Source organism: Bos taurus, unplaced genomic scaffold, assembly GCF_002263795.3.
Source record: "Bos taurus isolate L1 Dominette 01449 registration number 42190680 breed Hereford unplaced genomic scaffold, ARS-UCD2.0 Leftover_ScbfJmS_1899, whole genome shotgun sequence".
Taxonomy (NCBI): Eukaryota; Metazoa; Chordata; class Mammalia; order Artiodactyla; family Bovidae; genus Bos; species Bos taurus.
This window is the reverse complement of record NW_020190994.1, coordinates 1,138,587-1,163,399: the sequence shown is the minus strand read 5'-3', so window position 1 is coordinate 1,163,399 and position 24,813 is coordinate 1,138,587. Positions and strand designations below refer to the sequence as shown.

At 42.7% G+C, this 24,813-nt stretch overlaps 1 protein-coding gene across 1 annotated transcript in view; it reads right to left on the bottom strand.

Moving 5' to 3' along the window:
* LOC521568 (ATP-binding cassette sub-family C member 4) overlaps positions 1–24,813 on the bottom strand; it is a 191,585-nt gene that overhangs the window by 129,185 nt on the left and 37,587 nt on the right. Inside the window, exons 10-14 of the mRNA XM_024989063.2 lie at positions 22,661–22,750; positions 19,242–19,433; positions 10,324–10,418; positions 10,013–10,099; positions 813–909 (exon numbers count right to left, since the gene is read on the bottom strand). Of these exons, the coding sequence (XP_024844831.1) occupies positions 813–909; positions 10,013–10,099; positions 10,324–10,418; positions 19,242–19,433; positions 22,661–22,750 (561 nt within the window). The remainder of the gene's footprint in view (positions 1–812; positions 910–10,012; positions 10,100–10,323; positions 10,419–19,241; positions 19,434–22,660; positions 22,751–24,813) is intronic.

Below are 24,813 nucleotides of genomic sequence, written 5' to 3'. Positions count from 1 at the left end.
CTGCACACACAAGAGACCTGGGCAGTGAGACCAGCAATCGGAGACACCAGCAGAGTGGGCGTCTCTGATCCAGGTGCTCAGATACCCAACCTCACTTCTGATGTTAATGGAATATGATCTTTAGGCAATCTAGGTATGACAATCACTTGGATACCAACAAATCTTAGAATCTCTAATTTGTAAGTAATATGCTTTGACTTAAGTCATGGAAGAGAAAAATAAAAAGTTCTAAATAAAATTGCATCATTATCCTTAACAAACTTCATTAGAGCAGTGATGATTCAATAATCCTGTGGTTGCACTCTTATACACTTTAGGGTTTATATGGCTTAGAGTGTAATAGTTACATTTCTACAGAGCTTTAGGTTCATCCTCCAAGGTGTGAACACCAGCTCTGAGAAGAAGGGGATGCAAAACTGAGGGAGAAGAGGGTGTTTACCATGAATCCAAGGAAAATGACCAGAAAGGAGGTCCGTCCTTCCACACACCTGCTGCTGCTGCTAAGGTGCTTCAACCGTGTCTGACTCTGTGCAACCCCATAGAGGGCAGCCCACCAGGCTACACTGTCCCTGGGATTCTCCAGGCAAGAACACTAGAGTGGGCTGCCATTTCCTTCGTCAATGTATGAAAGTGAAAAGTGAAAGTGAAGTTGCTCAGTCGTGTCCAACTCTTTGCGACCCCACGGACTGCAGCCTACCAGGCTCCTCCATCCATGGGATTTTCTAGGCAAGAGTTACTGAACTGGGTTGCTGTTGCCTTCCCCCAACACATCTGAGGGCTAGCAATTCCACAGACTTCTAGAAATTACTTACATCTTTCAATATCAGAATCTGACTTGCATCTTTTAGGTATTGCAACTGATGAGTGACTAAAATTGTGATCTTCTCCTTCAAGGCCTGGCGAATACACCTACAAATGTAAAAGGTACAGAAAGCAAAAGCACATTAATGGAGTACCTCAAACTGAAAACATATTTTGAAAACAGTGAGACAAAGACCACATAGCAACCAAAGATCGTTAGTTTAAATGCCGAATCAATAATAAAAATTAAATAAACATAAGTCAATTAATCCAACTAGGTTCTTAAATTTATCAGCAACAAATTTGACTCTACTGCTACAAAAAAGTCTTAAAATCAGCCCAGTGAAGGAGGCACCAACAGATAAGTCTTTTCCTCTAAAACTCAGCTTAACAATTATTTACATGTTTCATAAAGGAAAACAACTGAGTAATACTGAGATTTCAAAACTTGAATAAACTAAAATACTATTTTATCGCTATTTGGGAATGGGAGAAGAGGGATTCATGTCATTTAAAAATGTGTACATTCTTAGCTTTCTAGATGATTATTTATAATTAATGATGCAAATATTTACAACAAAAAATTAATAGATTCTTGGTAATCTTTGCCAGAGTGCATTTGCTAGACGCTTGTTCCCAAAGAATGTTAGATATAAAATAAATGTCAGCGTGGCCTCCATCACTCTCTACAACATTCCCAGTTCCATCCAGGAAACAAGTCTTCTTTCATTAGGACCGAACACCTTCCAAACATGAAAGTAAAAGAACAGAATCCAAATGGTCCAAATCACAGTGGAAATCATCCAGTGGCTCAGAGGACCCATCAGTTCTCTTAGTCAAGACAACCTCAGTATTTAACCTTAGATTTTTTCCACAGTAAAAAAAAAAAAAAAAAACTACTCCTGCTTTTCAAATGTAGAGCTCTAGGGACTCAGCTGTAGTCTCATCCCACAGGGTCGACAACCCCTCCAGGGAAGCAAATGTGTGAGTCTGGGACCCCAGTGACCACAGGCAGGGCTCCAGGCAGGTATTCTGGGTGCCCCAGCCCCTCGCAGAGCAAATCTCAGGAACCTGGGCCACAGCTCAGCCTGTGAGTGAGTCAGATGGAGAGTCTGGAGCCAGCAGACTGCATCTCAGTCCCTCTCACAAAACTGACGTCAGACGAGCAACCCAACCTCAGTTTCTTCATCTCAAAACAAGGTCAATTACAACTCATCCACACATTCTGACAAATCAAACCAACAATCCACTCAGTAAAGGTCAGGCCCCTTCTCCACTCCACCATAACCACAAACAGTCATGTGCTTTGTACTCAGGATAGAAAAGTCCTAAGGGGACACTTTGGACACTGGGTCTGTGATCAGAAGCAAGACCCCAGGATGTAGAAACATACACCATTGTTTCTTTAAGTCCAAAAGGATTCATTCTCACCTTTTGACATGTGCTAGCTCAACGTTCAACCTAAGTTTCTCGGTTAACACCTTTTCAACTTAGAACTAAAGCTTTTAAACAGAATTTTTTCACCTTAATTCATAATTGCCTGCCAATAGTCCCTAAAGGTGGATGTTAATCAAATCTGATGGGGTGTTACATCCAAGATGAATCAACCCAAAAGTTTTAAGATGTTTTCTTCCTAACATTCCATCACGGATAAGGTAATACAAATAATTACAATGAAGTGATCAGTCGATGGCTGGGAACTTTTCCTAAATAATTCTTTCATCGAAGTCACTAGAAAAATACACTCTTTTCCAAGTTTTTAAAGATTTCCAAGTCATGCCATAGAAATGATTGAGTCAGCAACCAGTTGTATAACAGTTATTCCTATATAAAGGCTGTGTTAATTCTATGATCCCACATATAATCCTATATAAGGGCTGTATTAAAAGGGGACACATCCCATGGTGGAGGCAATACAAATAAGACAGACAGAGTGCCCACTTCCATTCATTCAATCAGCAGTTTGTTGAGGAGCCAGGCATTGTCCTAAGTGCTGAGGATCCATCCACAGGTCAAGACAGAAGACAATACTCTGCACTGTGTAGAGGATACATTGAAGAAGTATAGAAAATGTGCTACTGGGCTGTGACCTGTGCTCTGAGGGAAAAACAAGGAGGGGTTGCTATCTTAGATGTGGAGACTCGGGAGCCCTGAGACTATCTAGGGAAACATCCTGGAAGAAGGCACAGCAGGTGCAGGGTTCCTGGGACAGAAGATGCTGGGCTGAGGCACCTTCCTGCATTCATAGTTTATGGGTGGCAGCTGCTGCTGCTAAGTTGCTTCAGTCGTGTCCGACTCTGTGCGACCGCATAGACGGCAGCCCACCAGGCTCCCCCGTCCCTGGGATTCTCCAGGCAAGAACACTGGAGTCGGTTGCCATTTCCTTCTCCAATGCATGAAAGTGAAAAGTGAAAGTGAAGTCGCTCAGTTGTGTCTGACCCCATGGACTGCAGCCTTCCAGGCTCCTCTGTCCATGGGATTTTCCAGGCAAGAGTACTGGAGTGGGGTGCCATTGCCTTCTCCGATTGGTGGCAGGGGGACTCATAAATGATCAAGCGCACCCACTGAGGGCTGAGGGGAGACAGAGGGCACGGGCGCCCCCTGGAGGAGCAGGAGGGAACAGCAGATTCCATCTTCCACCTTCCTTTTGTGTCCTGGGGCACTGCTCCTTGGCTCTGGACAGAGGGACTAGTGTGTACAGAGAGGGGTGATAAAGGACCCCCACAGAGCCAGCATAGCTGGATACCGAGTGGGTGTGGGGGCGAGCTGGAAAGGCTGATGGGGGAAGATGGCAAAGAAGCCTGTTTGAGGACCTGGAGCTGCTTTCTGAATGGGGTGGGGGGCGGGATGGGGGGTATGTCCGTGAAGGACTGGAGCAAGAGGGTGAGCTGTGTAGACAGAATGGTGAACTGTGTAGACAGGAGTGTGGGAGTCTGATCAGGACAGACCCCAAGAGCTGATGATGCAGGAGGCAGGGTTCTGGTGATGTGGGGCTAAACCAGGATGGGATCCGTGGCTGGACACAGGTAAGACTGCATCAGTTCACGTAAGGCCCTCACCTTCTGTAGCTGATAGAATCCACTGTGTTCACAGCATAAAGCTGTAAAAGTCATGAACCTGAATAACCTTGGATATAAATTCATGACTGAAGGAAACTGTTAACAACAAGTACAAGTGTGACTCATTCACTTTTAATACAAAACCCTCCCCATGACCCAGCTTCCACACGACCACCATCTCTCACAGCATATTGTTCCATCTGCTTCTCTAACTTGAGAATACACTCCAGTTGCTGCTGAGTGGTTTCCTAAATTGCTTTCACAATCTCTGCTTTAAGTTTCCCTAGAGAATGTGTGGTTCTGATTACGAACAATAGTCTTAAGCTTCCTTCTATCAAGTATATATCCAAAGTGGTACACACAAAATATTTGAGAGGATTTTATAAATATCTCCTGTGTTTGAAAAAGAATTCAACAGAACTTCTGTGATCAGCACACTGTACGTGGCACCAAAATGCCTTGCTCTCCTCTCCCTGTGACATGGATGCCATGACCAGTAGAATCTGTTCCTACATTGATGGAGAACATGTGCAGATGCACACAAGATGGAGTAACACACATTTGTGAGTTCAGGGTGGGGTACTTGGAACAAGGAGGCTGAGATACTCATGACTCCAGGAGGTTGGGGGTGGGGAATCCCTGTCACAGCACTAGCTCCTGTCACTGAACTCATGACAAGACACAGGCACTTCTCTAAGGGAAAACTCATCAAGTCATGAACAGGAGAGGGTTGGAAAGTGGGGATCAGATCAGAGCTGGAGACCATGCCACGTGTCATCTGCCCTGTTCTCTCATGTTCTCAAAGATTCAGTGCTACTATGCAGGTTTGTGTGTATGTGTGTTACAATATACCGAACATGAAATTTACCATTTTAATCATATAGCCATATATTGGCATAAAGTACATTCACATTGTTCTGCAGCCATCATCACAACTCTTTCATCACCCCAACCCTAAGCACATCTTACATTTGGGCAGTTTCTGCCAAAGTCTAACAATCCCGTTAGTGGATGTGGAATCCCAGTTCCTTGTGTCCAGAGCTCAGAGCTCCTCACATACCTACTGACTCTGCTGAAGTCTTTTTACTTTGCTATCCTAGGCCTGCTCTACACCAACCATGTTCCTCTCAAATTCACATGTCACGTTAGTTATTAGCACCTTAGAATTTGGTGACAGGGACTGTAAAGAAGTAATCACTACCCTTAAAGACACTGCACCTAATCTGATCTGACTGGTGTGCTTAGATGAAGAGGAGACTAAGACATAAGGACAGAAACACAGGCATGTAAATCAATGAAGTTAGAACACACCCTCTCACCATGCATAAAATAAACTACAAATGGCTTAAAGACTTAATCATAAGATGTGACACCATAAAACTCCTAGAAGAGACTAAAGGCAAAATATTCTCTGACATAAATTATACCAATGTTTTCTTAGGTCAGTCTTCTAAGGCAATAGAAATATAAACAAAAATATACAAAAGGCGGCTGCCCTGGTGGCTCAGTGCTAAAGAATCCACCTGTCAGTGCAGGAGACACAGGATCCATTCCTGATCCCAGAAGACCCCGCATGCACAGAGCAACAAAACCCGTGCACCACAACTACTGAGCCTGAGCTCTGGAGCCTAGGAGCCGGAACCACTGAGCCCACACATCCTAGACCCTACGCTCTGCAACAGGAGAAGCCATCTCAATGAGAAGTCCACACACCACAACTTGAGAATAGTCCTACTTGTCACAAAGAGAGAAAAACCATCACAGCAACAAAGACGCAGTACAGCCACAAGTAATTATTTTTTTTAATTAAAAAAATAAATAAATAGGACCTAATCAAATTTACAAGATTTTGCACACCAAAGGAAACCATAAACACAATGAAAAGACAACCTATAGACTGGGAAAAAATATTTGCAAACGATGTGACCAACAAGAGCTTAATTTATAAAATATACAAACAGCTCATACAACTGAACAACAACAAAATCTGATCAAAAAATGGGCAGAAGTACTAAATAGACACTTTTCCAAAGGACACATACAGATGGCCAATAGGCACATGTAAAGGAGCTCACTGTTGTGAATTATCAGAGAAATGCAAATCAAAACTACAATGAGGCATCACCTCACACCAGTTAGAATGGTCAACACTAAAATAACAATGGCTGAGAGAGTGTGGAGAAAAGGGAGCCCTCCTACACTAGTGCTGGGAATTAAAATTGCTTCAGGTACTGTAGAAAACAGCATGGAGGATCCTCAGAAAACTAAAAGTAGAATTACCTTATATTCCAGTAATCCCACTCCTGGGCATATATATGCACAAAACCATACACCAAAAAGACATGTATCCCTATATTCATAGCAGCACTATTCACAATAGCCAAACATGGAAACAACGTAACGTCCACCGACAGATGAATGGTTGGTACATGGAGATGATGTAATACTACACAGCCATAAAAAAAAAAGGAAAAAGAATGCCTGTTGCAGAAACATGGATGTACCTGGAGGTTATCATACTAAGTGAAGTAAGTCAGAAAGAGAAAGACAAATATCATATGATATCACTTACATGTAGAATCTAAAATATGGCAATAATGAACCTATTGACAAAACAGAAACAGACTCACAGACATAGTGAACAGACTTATGGTTGCATGAGCAGTAGGGGTGTGGGGGATGGACTAAGAATTTGGGGTTAGCAGAATGCGAAGTATTATGTGTAGAATGGATAAACAACAAGGTCCTACCATATAGTGTAGTGAGCTATATTTGATATTGAGATAAACCATAATGGAAAAGTGTTGGGGGCCAGAGTGAGGTACTCCACCCATGGCAAAGGTCATGAGGAAGGAGGCTCGACATACACAAAGGCGGGATCAAGCCTCAGGAGTCCCCCTGGAAATCCTTGAGCATCTACCCCCGTAACCAGAGCTTGCCTACTTTACTACTTTGTGCTCTCACCTACACCTCTGACTTTACGGGGGGCTGTCCCCCACCACCTCTTTTGGAGAAGGAATTAGCTTAGAGCTCCAGTTAATAATAATTCCTGGGCGTGATAGGAGTGTTTCAACCTACAAACTCCTCTGAAGGTTCTCTAGCCTGCCTGACAGACTTGTCCGGCCACATGTGATTGCTCACAGCCTCCCAACCATGAGAGGCATGAGATGCTTTAAACCTTCTAAAAACAGGTTCCTTAGAAAAGTTAGAAAACTATTAGTATAAGTATAATGGGCTGATTAGAAATTGTATTGGTGAAGGGTTTTTCATTTGTTGAGCCAATGTTTGTTGCTAAGTCTCCACATCCCCTGCCCTTACACGCATTAATGAGTATATAGAAGAAATAAGTATTAACCTTTGATATTAATCACGTTAGACCTTAGGCTAAGTAAATTCTTTCCTTAACTAAAACCCACTACACCGTCACCCTATAGGAATGTAACTTTATTTGGGTGGTGTCTGTTTTAAGAATAATCACCCCTGGAGAAATAAGTGTCCTGGTTGTTGACTGACTGTTGTCACAAGGAGAGGGTCATAAATTGTCAGCAGGCCCCCCTGGCCAGAAGATGATGTAACACCCCTAAGACCTCTGTATACATTTGTATGAAGCACCTGTCTTTGATAAAAGTCAGGACTGCTGACCCCGCGTGACTCTTGCATAACATCTCAGTGTATAAAAGTAGACCATGGAAAATAAAGAATTGGGATCACTTTCTCGAAATACTGGTCTCCCCATGTCGCTCTCTCTCTCACTCTGGCTGAGTCTCCATCTGGAGCGCGGAACCCGCCATGCTGACTAATTATGCCTGGGCTTCTAAGATCTGACCGGGGAGGCCTCAGTGTCTCCTCTCCTTCGGGAGAACGGAAGGACGCCTGCGGCCTATGTAAGTGGTGCAAACTTCTTGTCTTGAAGTTTTATTGGTCTCCCGTGTAAACCAAGCTACTCAGCCTCTTTTCTCCACTGAATTTTCCTACTGAGCTATCCTCATCCTATTACTCTTTATATCTTTGATAAAATATTTAAATAAATAGGTCGCGGACACCGTCCCCGCTTCGAATACCCTGGATCAGCCGGGGCTGGACCCCGGCAGAAAAGAATATTAAAAAGAATGTATGTATGTATATAACTGAGTAACTTTGCCATACAAAGAAATTAACACAATAACAGAAATCAATTATATTTTAATAATTTTTTTAAAGGACAGAGACAGGGGTGCACATGGACAGAAGATCTTGTGAGGACACAGCAAGGCAGACGCTACCAGCAGCCAAGGACAGCGTTTTCAGCAGAAACCAAACCTGCCCACACGGCCAACTTCCAGCCTCAAGGACTGTGAGAAAATGAATTCTGTTCTTTAAGCACCCCACCTGTGACAACTTGCTATAGACTGAACGTTTTTGTCCTCAAAATTCATATATTGAAACCTAGTTCCCACTGTGTATTAGAAGTGTAGCCATTGGGAGGTGACAGGTCATGAGGGTGAAGCCCACATGAAAGAGATTAGTGACCTTATAAAGGGGACCCACAGGGCTCCCTCACCCCTTCCCCATGTGAAGGACGGGAATCGTGCCCTCACCAGACACTGAATCTCTCAGCACCCTCAACCTTGGACTTTTCCAGCCTCCAGAACCCTGAGATATAAATTTCTGTCTTTTATAAGCTGCCCAGGCTATGGTCTCCTGTTAGAGCAGCCTGGACAGACAGCCCCAGCAAAGTAACACAACCTGACAGCGAGAATTTCCAAATAGCTTCTCTCTGCCAAACACCCCACCTCCTTCAGACAGGACATACCTGCTGTTCTCCTCACGGACCTGCTTTCTCCTCCCTCCACACCTGAGCTTCTACTTTTCCTTCAGCAAAGGAACTGGGTCCTCTTCTCAGCTTCCACACACCTGCCCAGCCTACAGGCCCCTAGGACACTTCCCACCCAGGCACAGGGAGCTTTTCAACTTCAGTGAAAGCCTCCAGCTGACACTTCACTTAGCATTTACTATCCTGTATCAAAACCTTGACTCTGCTGAGCTTTCCCCAGGCATCTGTCTTAACAAGCTCCACACAGAGACAGGTTCCTTAGTGGCAGGAATGAGAGCTGTGTCCTAGTCTCCCTTATCCTGCCCAGTGTGGGTCCTTCCCCTCTCCTGGCTCACCATCCTCCTTGTAAAGTAAGAGGTTTTGTGCAGGAACACCTGTAAGGGTATCGATCTCAGTGCACACAGCAGGGTGCTGATATGCAGCTGGAAGGCTCATTGTCTTTAACAAGGTGAACAACAGCAAGGGAACTAACCATGGGGTAGATGTGGAGGCTGCTTCAGAAAAAGCGAATTCATGAGACTTTCAAAGACGCCAGTCTAGACTCCACCAGAGGCCTCAGTCAGCATGTGTTAGGACAGAGAAGCAACAGAACTGTTCTCCAGGAGTTCTGTGGCCAAGAAAGAGCCACTGACAACAAATTCCAGAAACACAAAGTAAGAGTCAGGACTTCAGAAAGATTCTAGATACTGAGTTTCAAATTCAAGTTAACCCTACATGTGGGTCTAAGTATTAATTTTAGTAAGCATTCATGAAGAACTGTTAAATAATTGAGCCATACTCAGATGTGGAATAAATAATCTGTAAATTCTAAATCATCTGTAAATACTTTACTGAGTATTTCTAAACCAACAGAATAATAAGCATAAACCAACAGGGTCTTTCCACGGAAGCCCTATGTCTGTACTGAAAAATTCACTTCTAATGTGCCTTCAGCAAATGACAAAGGAAAAGAATTGGCAGCCAATTACCAGGTTACCAAGTCTTACTCTCTGATTTAAAAACTTTACATCATCCTTCTTATCCCTGGAGTCTGGATCCATCCACAATGTCTGGATCCATCAAGTGCAAGTAACGGAGGAATTTTCCATGTATCCTTCACTCCCTAAAGCATGGACCCCCACTGTCCTACACACACTGGAAGCAACTGCTGTATTTTCCTGTCCTGACCTCATCATGATGCAAAATTTCTCTATCATAGATCTTCTGCGGAGGGAAGGGAGGGACACCAGGACAGAGTGAGCTGAGTCTCCTGGAGCACAAAGGCTTTCCTGAGCTCTCTTCCCTGATCTCTACAGGGTTCCCGGAAAGCAGAGATGATAGAAAACAGGAGCAAACTCACTGTTCAAACAAGTGCCTGCTGACTCTTGGGTCCACTGCGCTGAGCGGATCGTCCAGGAGGTAGATGTCTGCGTCCTGATACACGGCTCTAGAAAACGTAGAGAGACGTCAGGAGAGGACACTTCACGCTGCCTGGGTCTCATCTCTTGAATCACGATGGTGTCCAACAACTCCAGGTTCCTTCCACAAGCCCAGGGAAAGGGCCAAGACCCTGCTTCACACAGGCCCACCTTGTGAGCGGGGTCTGTGTGCTCACATCCACTAGGAGCTGTGGAGAAGGAGGGGCAGGATGGCAACTGAAATCCCATTTACCTGGCGAGGCTGACCCGGGCTTTTTGTCCTTCACTCAGCGGGGTTCCTCCATCTCCTATCACAGTTAGATCTTTTTCCTTCAAGTTCTGCAAATCCTGTATGGAGATAGAAAAAGGAAAAAATAAAAAGATTTAAAATATGTTCTCCTCCTGCCATCCTAACCTTTTAGCATCAGTTCTTCATACAAGTGTTTAACCAACAGCAATGGGCTTATTTCATAGTGACTAAACTGTAACAAGGAAAATTAAAAAACCTCTCAGGGCTTTTCGTTTGTTTTCATTCTATATTTTTTCAAAGCATTTATGCATTTAACCATTTCAACAGGTATATATTGAGGATTGACTATACATGAGCCTTTGTTCTGGGACCATTGAATTCAGCCATGAGGAAACAGAACACTAGAATTCCTCTCCACGGTGGGATATGGACAATATGGAAAATAAACCTGAGTGCAAGTACTGAGGATGAGAAGGAAAAGGAAGCTGCTCAGGGGGATGGAGAGTGAAGGAGGGAAATGAGTCCACACTGGGGTGTGAGGGCTCTGCTCAGAGGGCTGTAAGCAGATCTCAGAGGGAGAGGCAGGGGCTCAGGCAGACCTGGAGAGGCTGCTCCTCGCAGAGGGAGGGGCAAGTGCAGGGGCCACGGGGAGATGCCCAAGGGGTTCAGGACAAGGAGGCCAGGAGAGCAGAGTAAGAATGAGGGGAGTGAGGGCAGAGACAGAGCAGGAGACTGGTGTCACTGCCAGTAAAGGGGGGAGGGGAAGGGAGGAGGGATCTGGTCTGAGGTTTCTAAGGAATCACTTCTGTGCTTTGTAATAAACAGACAGTAAGATTTTTTTTTGGCGGGACAGGGGATGATGAGGGCAGATACAAGTGAGGAGGCTACTAGAATAATTTAGGGAACAGTGGAAATGGAGAGACAGGGTCACACTCCAGACATACTTGGAAGTTGGAGTCTGTAAAACCTGCTGACAGGACAGGTGTGGATTGTAAGAGAAGAGGACTGTGATGTTTGGAGTGAGAAAGGGGAAGGACAGGGTCACCATTTATTGAGTTGCAGAAGATGGTGGAGGCAGATTTAGGAGACTTCTCTTGTGAACAAGCAGAAATGACCTCTCAGTGATATCACTGTGCAGCTGGACATGCAAGTGTGAAGGTCTGTGCTAGAGACACAGGTATGAGAGCTGTCCAGGCTGGTGAAAGCACAGGACTTGTTTTATCTTAAATTGCCAGTTTTGCTGATCTTGGTCTCCACTTCTGATTTTCAGAGAAGGGATGAAACCTGACCCGAGTCTTCACAGTGATACTTAAGGCAAGTCATAGTGTGACAGATGACATCTGTACAAGAAATGGGAACAGAAAGAGCAGGCTGGGCAGGAAAACCAAAAGGAAAGAAACAACGTGCTGAGGGACACCAAGCAGATCAGTTGGACTAAGTAGATCCTTGCCGGTGGAAGCAGGAAATACTCAAAGTTAAGAAGGATATGAAGTTTTGGCTTGATGATCTAGGAATCTATCATAAGTTATATTTGAGTATTATTTAAGAAGTAGACAAATCAGTCTATTTTCCCAGAGTATCTGGGAAAAATTTTTTTAAATGACAAGAAAATCCCCAAAATGACCAGGTAACAATCAGGTTTAAGTTACACAGTTATTACATGGGGAATCTTTACTTCAAATTATCTATTAAACCCCTCAGGCATCAACCTAAGATACACAGCAGTACCTTTCTGCAGATGACGCCCTCAGTTCTGTCTCTACTTTAGAAATTTGCAAAGAAAGAAAAGTAGCACACTGGGGTCTCCATGATAAACAAGTCCTCTGATCTCCCTAAGTCTCATTTTCCTCTTCTACATAATGTGCTGCAGAAACCAGAATCACTAAACTCAAGCTGTGAGAATCTAAGGAAGTGTATGAACACCCTCCATAAATGGAAAAAGGACATGAATTGATTATAACTTGCTATTGGTGACTGATGTCTATTTTCTCTTCAAACCAACAGTGGGACTCCATGCACAGTGTGGATCACAATATGCAAAGCACACGACCACAAGGAAAAGATAGAGACTGTCTCCATCATAACCCTCCCTGACAGCCACAAAGACATAAAGACACACACAGGTTTCCTGCTCACTCAGAGCTTAACTTGGGTGCATCCAATGAAGGGCAGCAATTGCTCTGTTGTGAAAATTCATCATTGTGTCACTTCCTCCTTCTGGAGCTCAGAAATTAATACCATCTCTTGCTTTGGTTTTCATGAACAACAACAAACCATTTTAAGATAGGTTCTAAGCCTTATACATACACACACACACACACACACACACACCCCTGAGTTACTTGGCCTCCATTTCACTGATGACAGTCCTTGCAAACTGTTCCACTTAGCTTTTATGCTTTGATTTTACATTGTTTGTGTTTCTTTCTCAAAATAGTAACATAACACAAAAATCTTAACCATGCTCTAGAAAAGGCACATAAATCCACTCTTTTAATTAGTACATGAGGGGATAGAAACAGGCTCTCTTCAACTCTGGTGGTAGGACTTCAAGTGTATTGGTGACTCTGAAATTATTTATGCATGAGCCCCAGATGGGCAAAGCATTTCAGAGGATTTGAAGTAAAATCCAAGGCAGGCTAATTTCCCAGTCACCATTTTCTGATTAAATTAGAGGGAAAGGCCTGAATTGAGCATATATTACAATTCCTCCCACTGACAGGAAGGTGTTTTTATTCATGTTATTTTTCCTCTAAGTTAAATTTCACCAATTTTCACTGAAGAATAGATACACAAATGAGAGGCAGACTAGGAAATGGTGACACTGGTTTGATGCCATCATCCAGAAGCTCACCCAAGGTCCTTCAGCGATGGTGGAGACTTACAGTAGAAACACTGTTTTGTAGAAAGCTTTCACTTTCATGTCAGGTTCAAAGGATTTGCTAATAAAATAAGCCATTCGTTATATACAAATAAATAATACCAATATTTATTATAGAATTATCTAGCTTACTTACAATATACTATTATTAAAAGAAAAGAGAAATAGAAATAGCAGAGGATACATCATCAAATTGGGTTCTGACCAACATCCAGACTCAAACAGTGCTAAGAAGTCCCATGACACAGCATATCTGGGGTCTCAATTTGTTACTGAATCCAAGCTTGCTCTGCTCGCCACACTGGCCAGAGAGACGAGGGGTTGAGGCCAGGAAGAAGAGAATTTATTTGGGGAGCCCACTGACTGAGGAGATGCCAAGCTAGCGCCTCAAAATGACCATCTTATCGGGGTCTAGATGCCAGATTCTTTTATAGATCAGAGATGGGGAGGTGTGGAAGCTAAGTAAAAAGGCCATTAATCTTGTAAATCTCCTAGAATGGCAAGACTCAGGCAGGGGATGTATTAATTTCTTCCTTCCTGCTATCTATAGGTGGTCAGGATTCTGAACAAGGGCACTTTAGTTTAACAGGCAGAGGAGCAGGATTCTCAGGTAGGACATTCAGTATGATTATAATAACAAAAGCAACAAAAAAACAAGTCAACGAAATAGTTTAAACATGGAGTCAGAATTGGCTTCTTCTCTACAATGAATCGGAGAAGGTAATGGCAACCCACTCCAGTAATCTTGCCTGGAAAATCCCATGGACGGAGGAGCCTGGTAGGCTGCTGTCCATGGGGTTGCTAACAGTCGGGCACGACTGAGCGACTTCACTTTCACTTTTCACTTTCATGCATTGGAGAAGGAAATGGCAACCCACTCCAGTATTCTTGCCTGGAGAATCCCAGGGACAGAGCAGCCTAGTGGGCTGCCGTCTATGGGGTCGCACAGAGTCGGACACGACTGAAGTGACTTAGCAGCAGCAGCTACAATGAACTGGGAAAAGGAGCCAAGTAGCACATCGGCTCTGTGGGTAAGATTTCAAACACTGCAGTTCAGTTGCTGTTGTTCAGTTGCTTAGTTGTATCTTGCTCTTTGCGACCCCATAGACACAGCTCATCAGGCTTCCCTCTCCTTCACTATCTCCTGGAGTTTGCTCAAACTCATGTCCATTGAGTCGATGATGCCATCCAACCATCTTATCCTCTGTCACCCCCTTCTCTTCCTGCCCTCAAATTCTCCCATCAGGGTCTTTTCTAATGAGTCAGCTCTTCACATCAGGTAGCCAAAGTATTGGGGGTTTAGCTTCAGTGTCAGTCCTTCCAATGAATATTTAGGGTTGATTTCCTTTCGGATTGACTGGTTTGATCTCCTTGCGGCAGTCCAAGGGACTCTCAAGAGTCTTCTCCAGCATCACAGTTCAAAAGTATCAACTGAACAACAACAAACACCATGGAGAAGACTGCAGTAATGGTTAATGAGGGCCAGATGTGAGGCCCTGGTAGAAGAATGCTATACTTTGGACTCAAACAGGGGGAGTCTGAGTCCCTCTTTTTTCACCGTTTTTTTTTTTTCCATTTGAAATTGCCCCTCCTCTCACGGCCTGTTAATATCCTGACCATCTTTCCAGGCTCAGCCCAAACACACTCTCCCATGAAACGATCCTGGATTTCTCTCTCTTCTTATTGGGTTCCTAAGGCTGTGTTTACATCTCTTGTGAAGGACCCGTCTTGTCCTGCTCCATCATTTATACACATGCAGACAGCTTTTCTCAGCTCCTGGGGGATAAGATCTGTGCACCAAGCACTGTGCTGGATCATATTACTGATTATCTCTAAGCCTCACAACAAGCTGCACAGGAAGTACTGGCCCCATTTCACAGATGAGGAAACTGAGATTAAGTGAGGTCACATTACTGGTATGAGGACTGTTACCTGTTAAACAGAAGAGCTGGACTCTGAACCAGCTCATGTCAGTTCAGAGCCTTTTGCTCTTTTACATCACGCTGCTCAGGTTGTGACTAAAGAGTGTATTTGAAATGAAGACAACACTAAACTAACTCAAGACATGAAGGCCTCTATACCTAGACATAGAAGGATCAATTAACTTATTATCCTATTATTTTCCAGGCAATCTGAAAAGAAAATGTTCATGTTAGGGGAAGCACACTGACTGAAACCACTTACCCTGGCCAGGCACCACAGTAACCATTTGCATAAGGTCCTGGTAAGGAACATGGAACTAATAAGACACCACCTACCGGAAGAGTTCAGGAAAGGTCAAAAGGAGATGCCACATGTCTGACCACCTCCCAGAATCCTTCTCACTGGCATCCATCTTGACTGAACAAGGCAGGCACCACTAGGAAGGACTCTGGGTCAGAATGATTGGCCAAAGACAACCCTGAAACTAATCCCGTCACCATAAAACCCAAGACTGAGAGCCACATGGCAGGGCTGTTCTCCTGGGTTCCCTTACCCTACTGCTCTCCACTCAGGTGCCCTTTCCAGATAAAATGTCTTGCTTTGTCAGCACATGTATCTCCTCAGACAATTCATTTCTGAGTGTTAGACAAGAGCCCTGTTTTGGGCCCTGGAAGGGTTCATGCTGGCAGGAATGTGGTAAATATGCGATAAAGGTACAAGCTTATAGGCATCCAAGAGGGATTTGTAAGGTCAAGTGATCTATGTGGGAAAATATCAAACTAGAATTTATCAGCTTGATGCCTTTAACTGTGTAATGCCTAAAAGTTTTTAAAAGCCTTAAAAACATTTTGTAAAAACTTGTTTTTTTTAAAAAAAAACAACTTAAAACTCAAAAATTAAAACCAAAAAATGGTTAAAGATGACATGCAGACCAATGTTACATACACTCTTGCTTATGGTAACAGAATATGTTTACTGTTGATTTATGTAATATACCATATGTACAGCACCTATATGAATTATCAGCTCAAATAATGAAAGTGACATATATCAAGAAGATACCTTCTGTCTTACAAGTCACATTTTATGGATGTGACTTTACCAAAAACTGGTTGAGCTTACAATTAGAGGCTAATTTATTTTCAAAAGTATTCTAACATTTATAGAGTGCTTGTTATGTCCCTAGCAATCAGGTGCTTTAAAATCACTATTGCATGTCATTCTTGAAACAACCTTATAAGACTGACTGTATTATTATCTCCATTTTACAAATGAAGAAACAGGCTTGTAAGGTTCAGACAATCAGCCAAAACCACACACCTAGCAAACAGAGAAACTGAGACTCAATCCCTGAATCTTCTGACTCCTGGGCCTTGGAGTTGACGTCATCAGCCTGAACTGATGTTGCCAATGGGATTACTTCATGTTTTATTAGAAGAATGTTTTCATCTGGATGAAGTTAAACATTTACTTGAATTTGACCTAGTTTAATACATCTAGTTGTTATTGACACATGTATTCTAAGAAATGCTGTTTTCCAGTGCTTGTTCCTCTAGGATTTGGGGGATGTAGGAGGAGGAAGAACCTTGGAAGAAAATCTCGATTATATTTATAGGGATGTATGTATGGATGGACAGATGTAGAGAAAAGGGTTAGAATAGTAAGGACAGCGACCATTTACTGAAACCCTGACATGCCTGGATTTCACAGGCATGGCCTATAACTTTTACAGTAACCTCACTCCTCCTGCTTTTAATAAGAAAGGAAACTGAGACAAACACTTAGATACTGCCTAGGACTGCTACAGGACAAAATACCTCCAGACACCATTATTATGTGACCACCTGATGCCCATCCACTGAGTCATGGATTCTAAAAGGAGATGAGCAGAGGATCATTACTAGTTAGGTGGTTCCCAGGTATCATAATGACCTTGCTGACTCCTGCTAATTAGAGGCAGAGATGACACTTCAGAGCAGCAGCAAAACCTCCTGGAAAATTTCTGACCCAATATCCTCTTGAAATGTCAGAGGCCCAGGCAGGAAACAGAACATACCCAAAGTGACAGCAGGCAAGACTAAGCCACAACTCATCTCTTCACTCCTTCTCTGCCCTGGGCCTCCCTTCCTGCCAAGGAGGGAATGAGCATGAGGGGCCCGACCTGCATGTCCTGACTGTGCAGAGAACAGGAGAGGGGTCCATGTTTATAAATGTCACATCATGTACAGAAGAATTGCTGTGCAGCCCAGTTCTGCAGGGCCCCTTCCCACCAGAGTCTGTGCTGCACAGACTCCCAAGGATGGGTGAAGCCCCGGACACTGCCCATATTACTGGTCCTGTCACCCCATGTGGCTGTGGCAAAGCATTGGCCCCCAGGGAAACACTGAATATCAGCCACTGTCCAGCACCTGCTTTTTTGCAGAGACACTCAAATGTGGGGGGAAAGACAAGGCTGAACTTCACCAGAAAGGCAAGGTCATAAAAGAAACACCCACACACTGGTCTGGGTCTCTGGAGTCTGATCTGGGCATCAGGAGGTTGACAGGACTAAGGTAAAGAGGAAACGCCTGAAATCTGTTTATTCCACACCCCACCTTCCAGCTTTATCCATCACCTGCTTTTTAAAATGTTTTCTCTCCAAGCCTCAGTCTTACCAACTATAAAATGAAGATGGTAACACTGAAAATATTCATAAAGAATTCATATACCCTCTTCTGGGTGCATGTCTGAGAAAGAGAAACGATTTGCATGTAGACTCTGAATAAATGGGAGCTATTGTCTCAATGTTTTATGTTTGCTTTCCCCTTCTTTTCTTACACAGTATAAACACTATTTAATTAAAATCTTGCTGATTACTGCTAACTTGGCATTGGTTCTGCAAACACAATCTCCCACAACCAACCACAGACCAGGAGAAAGAAACAGAAGAGTGAGCAATTCCATTTTGTCCGCATCATCAAAATTTGATATTCACCTGATAAAAATCTATGATGTTCAAGCATTACTCAAGCAAAATTACTGTTTCTTCAGAAAGCACGTTTGGAGTCTCCACCACCACACCTTTGAAAGACAGTCCCAGCCTTTTCCTCACAGTATAAAAGATGTCCAGATCTGAACGGACCACAGAGGGAGCCCTTTAACACTATTGTTCATGGATTTTTATAACTCAAGAGAGTAAAATACTGTTTAATCTGTATTTATGTTTTCCTTTCTTTTTGCCAAATTAAATTTTTCTATAGTGTAAGTTCAGTTTTCATCATTCATTTACTAATTTCCTCTAAATCTCAAGGTAGAGTTAAATGTTTCTTCTTGCCATTTTCTGTGAAACTCAATGCAATTTCTGAAAACAATGTCTCCCCCAATGAAATGAGGCTGGGTTAAGAAGAAATTTTAAAGCATAACATTTTCTTTAATAAATTACAAGTCAAAACCAAGCAGAGAGGGAAACCTGGAGACTGAAAGAGACTGAGGAGGCACTAAACAAGTGCAGTGGGCACAACTCATGTGGAGTCTGATTCCATCAATGGTGAGCCAGATTTCAGAGTGAGATGATTAGCAACGTGTAAACACCGATGAGAAAGTTGATGATATTCAGGAATTAGGGTAATTTTTCAGGTGAAATAATGTTGGTGATGTTTTTTTCCAAAGGCTTTCCTATCTTTTAGACAAAAACAGATGAAATGTTTACAGATGGACTAATCTGAGGTCTAGTACCTGCTCTAGAATAATAATGGGGTGGTGGTGGGGCTGGCAGAGGGCAAGGGTGGAGATGCAGCAAGACTGGCCACCAGCTGATCCTGGTTGGAGCTGGGGGTGGGTACGTGAGGGATCATTACAATGTGCTCTCTGTTTTTACAAATTTTTGTAACTGTCCATTTAAAAAAAAAAAAAAACCTAAAACTGAATGAAGCTTCACCAAATGAAATAAAGGCATTCTGTGATTATCACATCAGAATTAAAACAGCTGCGTATACAACTGCATATTTACCCAGACCAGCTTAAAGCAACAAAGAACTTTCAAATTAAAAAAAAAAAAGAACTTTCAATAAACCTTATAGCTTAAGCCAACACTATCATTTGAAATTTGAGTATATGCAGCTCAAAAGTCATTACTGACCTCTTCCAAAGCACAAACCTTTATTACTTCTTCATAGCGCTCTTCTTCGTATTTCTTCCCAAATAAAATGTTACTTCTCACAGTTCCTGGAAACACCCAGGGCTGCTGAGAAACATATGCGATCCTTCCATGCACGCTAACCTTCCCCTGGCTCGGAGGCAGCTCCCCCAGCAGAGCACGTAACAGTGACGACTGAAACAGAGGGCAACACACACATGTGAACAGGGAGCACTCAGGCCGGGACACACCCTGCCGCACAGTCCCCACCCTGGTGCTTGATCAAGGATATCAGAACAGGATAAACTGCAGCTCCAAATATTGAAGCAAAAAAATGGAAAAGAGCACTATTGGTCAATGTAAACTGAAGGTGGATAAGGAATATAAAGAATATAACAATCTACCCTGCCTGAGTTTCCCCAAACGAAGTGCTCTACTCAGCAAAGACTAAGAATGTGTAACATCCTTCACTAGCAGAGCAGAGCAGCAGGATGTGTACTTTCTGTTCAGTTCAGTCCCTCAGTCATGTCCAATTCTTTGTGACCCCATGAAACACAGCACGCCAGCCCTCCCTTTCCATCACCAACTCCCGGAGTTCACCCAAACTCAAGTCCATCAAGTCAGTGATGCCATCCAACCATCGCATCCTCTGTTGTCCCCTTCTCCTCCAGCCCTCAATCTTTCCCAGCATAAGGGTCTTTTCAAATGAGTCAGCTCTTCGCATCAGGTGGTCAAAGTATTGGAGTTTCAGCTTCAACATCAGTCCTTCCAATGAACACCCAGGACTGATCTCCTTTAGGATGGACTGGTTGGATCTCCTTGCAGTCCAAGGGACTCTCAAGAGTCTTCTCCAACACCACAGTTCAAAAGCATCAATTCTTCAGCACTCAGCTTTCTTCACAGTCCAACTCTCACATACATACATGACTACTGGAAAAACCATAGCCTTGACTAGATGGACCTTTGTTGGCAAAGTAATGTCTTTGCTTTTTAATATGCTATCTAGGTTGGTCATAACTTTGCTTCCAAGGAGCAAGTGTCTTTTAATTTCATGACTGCAATCACCATCTGCAGTGATTTTGGAGCCCCCCAAAATAAAGTCAGCCACTGTTTTCACTATTTCCCCATCTATTTGCCATGAAGTGATGGGACCAGAGGCCATGATCTTCATTTTCTGAATGTTGAGCTTTAAGCCAACATTTTCACTCTCCTCTTTCACTTTCATCAAGAAGCTGTTTAGTTCCTCTTCACTTTCTGCCATAAGGGTGGTGTCATCTGCATATCTGAGGTTATTGATATTTCTCCTGGCAATCTTGATTCCAGCTTGAGCTTCTTCCAGCCCAGCATTTCTCATGATGTACTCTGCATATAAGTTAAATAAGCAGGGTGACAATATATAGCCTTGATGTACTCCTTTTCCTATTTGGAAGCAGTCTGTTGTTCCATGTCCAGTTCTAACAGTTGCTTCCTGATCTGCATACAGGTTTCTCAAGAGACACGTCAGATGGTCTGGTATTACCATCTCTTTCAGAATTTTCCATAGTTTATTGTAATCCACACAGTCAAAGGCTTTGGCATAGTCAATAAAGCAGAAATAGATGTTCTTCTGGAACTCTCTTGCTTTTTTGATGATCCAGCAAATGCTGGCAATTTGATCTCTGGTTCCTCTGCCTTTTCTAAAACCAGCTGGAACATCTGGAAGTTCATGGTTCACGTATTGCTGAAGCCCGGCTTGGAGAATTATAAGCATTACTTTACTAGCGTGTAAGATGAGCGCAATTATGTGGTAGTTTGTGCTGTACTTTCTGTATCTGATGTTTAATGCAGTTGTTCCTGCATCTGGGTATCTGTTACTTGACAAATACTTGTTCTTAAAAAGGTATGTGAGGACTTCCCTGGTGGTCCAGTGGTTAAGAATCCACCTTCCAGGATGTAAGGAAGGGATATTTAGGGAGTTTGGGATGGATATGTACACAGTGCTATATTTAAAATGTGTAACCAACAAGGACTTACTATATAGCACATGGAACTCTACTCAATGCTTTGTGGCAGTCTGAATGGGAGGGGAGTTTGGTGGAGAATGGATACATGTATATATGTATGGTTGAGAGATACCCTTCACTGTTCACCTGTAACTATCACAACACTGTTAATTGGCTATATCCCAATTCAAAATAAAAAGTTTAAAAAAATACCCAGATAATAAAGAAAAAATATATATATATATATCTGTTTTGCAATGCCAGGAGCTCTGCTTAGATACGTGGTCAGGGAACTAAGATCCCATATGCCGCAGGGCAACTAGGCCAACACACAATTATAGAGCCCATGTACTGCAACTAAGACCCAATTCAGCCAAATCAATAAATATTCTTTTTTAACTTAAAGCGATGTGTGAAGAATATATCCAAAGATTATTAATTAAGAGAACTCTAAGGCTGTTGTGGTCAAAGAGTTAAAGTCCATCATGCCTAGGGAGCTCAAATTCAGTGCTCTATAACAACCTAGAGGAGTGCAACGTGGGAGGGAGCTTCAAGAGGTAGAGGACAGACATATACCTATGGCTGATTCATGCTGATGTATGGCAGAAACTGACACAATATTGCAAAGCAATTATCGTCCAATTAAAAAATAAATAAATTTTAAAAATGTAAAATAAATACATAAATTTTTAAAAGAAATATAAATAAATATTTTTAAAAGTCCATCATAGAGGTAATCATCTCCCTCTCGTGTACAAATCCCACATTTAGGTTTCTGTATTTTGTTGTACAAAACACAGGAGACTAAGTGCACGTACACATGTCCTTCAAATCTGTTGTTGTAAGAAGAGGCATGTCTATGTCCACATCATCAGAGCACTCACCACACTGGGCTGAAATAATCTGCCTGCATATCTGTCTCACCTCAGAATCTGGTTGCCTCTCAAAGGCAGAGGCGTTGGGTCTGGCTCATGTCTGTACCTTGAGCTCTACCACATGGCTGCACATTCACTTACATGTGTACTGGTGGGAACAAGTAAAGTCACATGAGGAAATGCTCAGAGCTTCTGGCAAGAGCCTTCACTACCTCCAGACTTCCTGGAGGGGCCACTGTGACAAAAAGTAGTCCCCACTGTCTCCGTCTATCCTGAACAGCTATCACATCAATAATTTCCTTCACTGAAACAGCCAAACTCCCTACAAGCAGTTCCCAACTGTGCAACATGAAACATCAGGAAGGAAAACACAGTGTGTGTTTATCCAGACTTATTTGGCCATGAAACCTTCTTGAAAACTAACATTCTATGGAACACACCTAGAGAAACACTGCTCTAGACACATGCAATTCAAACCGTGTCACACTCAGCTGTGGGCTCCACTCTGAGAATTTAACAGGAGCTGCAGCATTGCGTCAAAGTGACAAAAGGAATCACAACTTACCTTTCCTGCTCCCACAGGTCCAACCACAGTCAACAGTTCACCCAGTCTGACAGTAAATGAAATGCCTTTTAGGGTTGGTGAGTCCAATTCCTGCAAATTAAAGTTTATAAAAACACACTCATTTCAACAAAGTAACACAAATTACTTCAGAAAGTAGTTGAAAATAATATAATAATCATTGATATGCTAATATATCTTCCCTGGTGACTTCCCCTGTGGCTCAGCTGGTAAAGAATCTGCCTGCAATGTAGGAGACCTGGGTTGGGAAGATACCCTGGAGAAGGGAATAGCTACCCACTCCAGTATTCTGGCCTGGAGAATTTCATGGACTGTATAGTCCATGGGGGTTGCAAAGAGTCAGACATGACTGAGTAACTTTCACTTTCATGCTAATACAGCCCACATTTTTTATCCTTCCTATTTTAAGATACTGTGTCCTGGAGGCCTTTTCATCCAATCCTATCTCTTTGGGGGTTTGAAGCAGCTATAATTGCCTTTACGAAGATACCTTCTTTCACCAGATTTCCATATAGACACAGCTCTAGACACCCACAGAATTTAAGTAGTAGAGATGACAAGGTACCTGCCTGAAATGCAAACTGCATGATGCACACGAACTTATTAATATAATGTACTTAGAATATTCAGGGGGAGGTTTTTAATCATTTATAAGTTTTCATCATGACCTCTGGTTTTACCTGTCTATCTCATTAATCTTCACAAGGTGGCAGCAGAAGTACCTAGCATGCCTCGTCTTTTAATAAATAATTTGAAATCACTAATGTCTCCACTTTCATTTGATAAAGAATAAACCTCAGTAATGCTCAGCAAGCAAAAGGGCACTTTATATGAAGAAGTCACTCATGCTAAATTAACTCTTATAAGTCATGGTCAGAGCTCTAATTTAACGAGAGCTGTAATGTAATACTGACAACAAAATAATGAAGAATAAAGAAATTAATTATGACATCATGGATCAGAGTGATAAAGCCTCAATTTTATATGTGATACATGCATTACCTATCCTGGCTACACAGGAGCAATAAAGTGCTTCTACTACAAGGAAAACAAAAAACATGGATGTACACGAGAGAGTGCATAGTCCAATATGACAGAGAAGGAAAAGTACCATCATGCCAATCATGGGTCATATTCCTGAAAGACTTAGGGTGTCTGTACATCTTTACATATCTAAATGTTAAGAGAATTGTCAGTAACTGCTATGTTTAAGAAAGACACATACACACAGTGGTTACATATGATTAAGTAAAAGTCTGGATAATCTTCAAATTGAATTTTTTTTTTCTGGAAAGAACTGAACTGATTAAAAAAGTTCACATACTAAAAAAATTTGACAATGATTTTTCATCACCAAAAAAAAGCTTGCTCCAGATTTTAAGAATTACAAATCTATCATTTTAATACATGAGAAAGATTCTTTAAGCTTTTAAAATTTCTCCATTTCTTTCTTCCTGCCTGAAACTTAGGATTCCAATTCTACTACTTTTCGCTAAGTTATGACTACAAAATAGTGAACTACCTACAAACATCAGCTTCCCATCGTAGCACCTCAGTCGGGATCCGGCACTGCTCTGGGATGCCCAGAAGGGGGCAGCACTCAACAGCTCAGAGACACTGGGTTCCTTCCCCCATTAGTTATCCAGGCTCAGGGGACACTGACTCAACAAAACACTATCAGCTGAGCCCCAACTCTGTGCAGATACAGTTTGAAACCCCTGTCCCATGAAATCTGGAGGCCTCCACAGAACCTTTATTTTGCTTTTTTTCTTATTTTGGCTGCACTGTGTCTTTGTTGCAGTGTGTGGGGTTAGTTGCTCCAGAGCGTATGAGATCTTAGTTCCTCAACCAGGTGTGGAACCCAAGTCTACTGCATTGGAAGGTGGATTCTTAACCACTGGACCACTAGAGAAGTCCCTGGGACCATTTATATTAAAGCTGAGACCTTCCCCACCTGCCCACCTGGCTGTATAGTGAGAAGGTTACAGAGCTCATGTCTATTTCCTGCCTCCCAACCCAGCAGGGGCTTCATTCAGACTCAGCTTCTCTCCAAAACTCCCAATGTCTGTGCTTCTCCCCCTTTCAAGGGCTCTCTCACCCATGACCTATGACAGCCCCTAATTACTAATGATGCC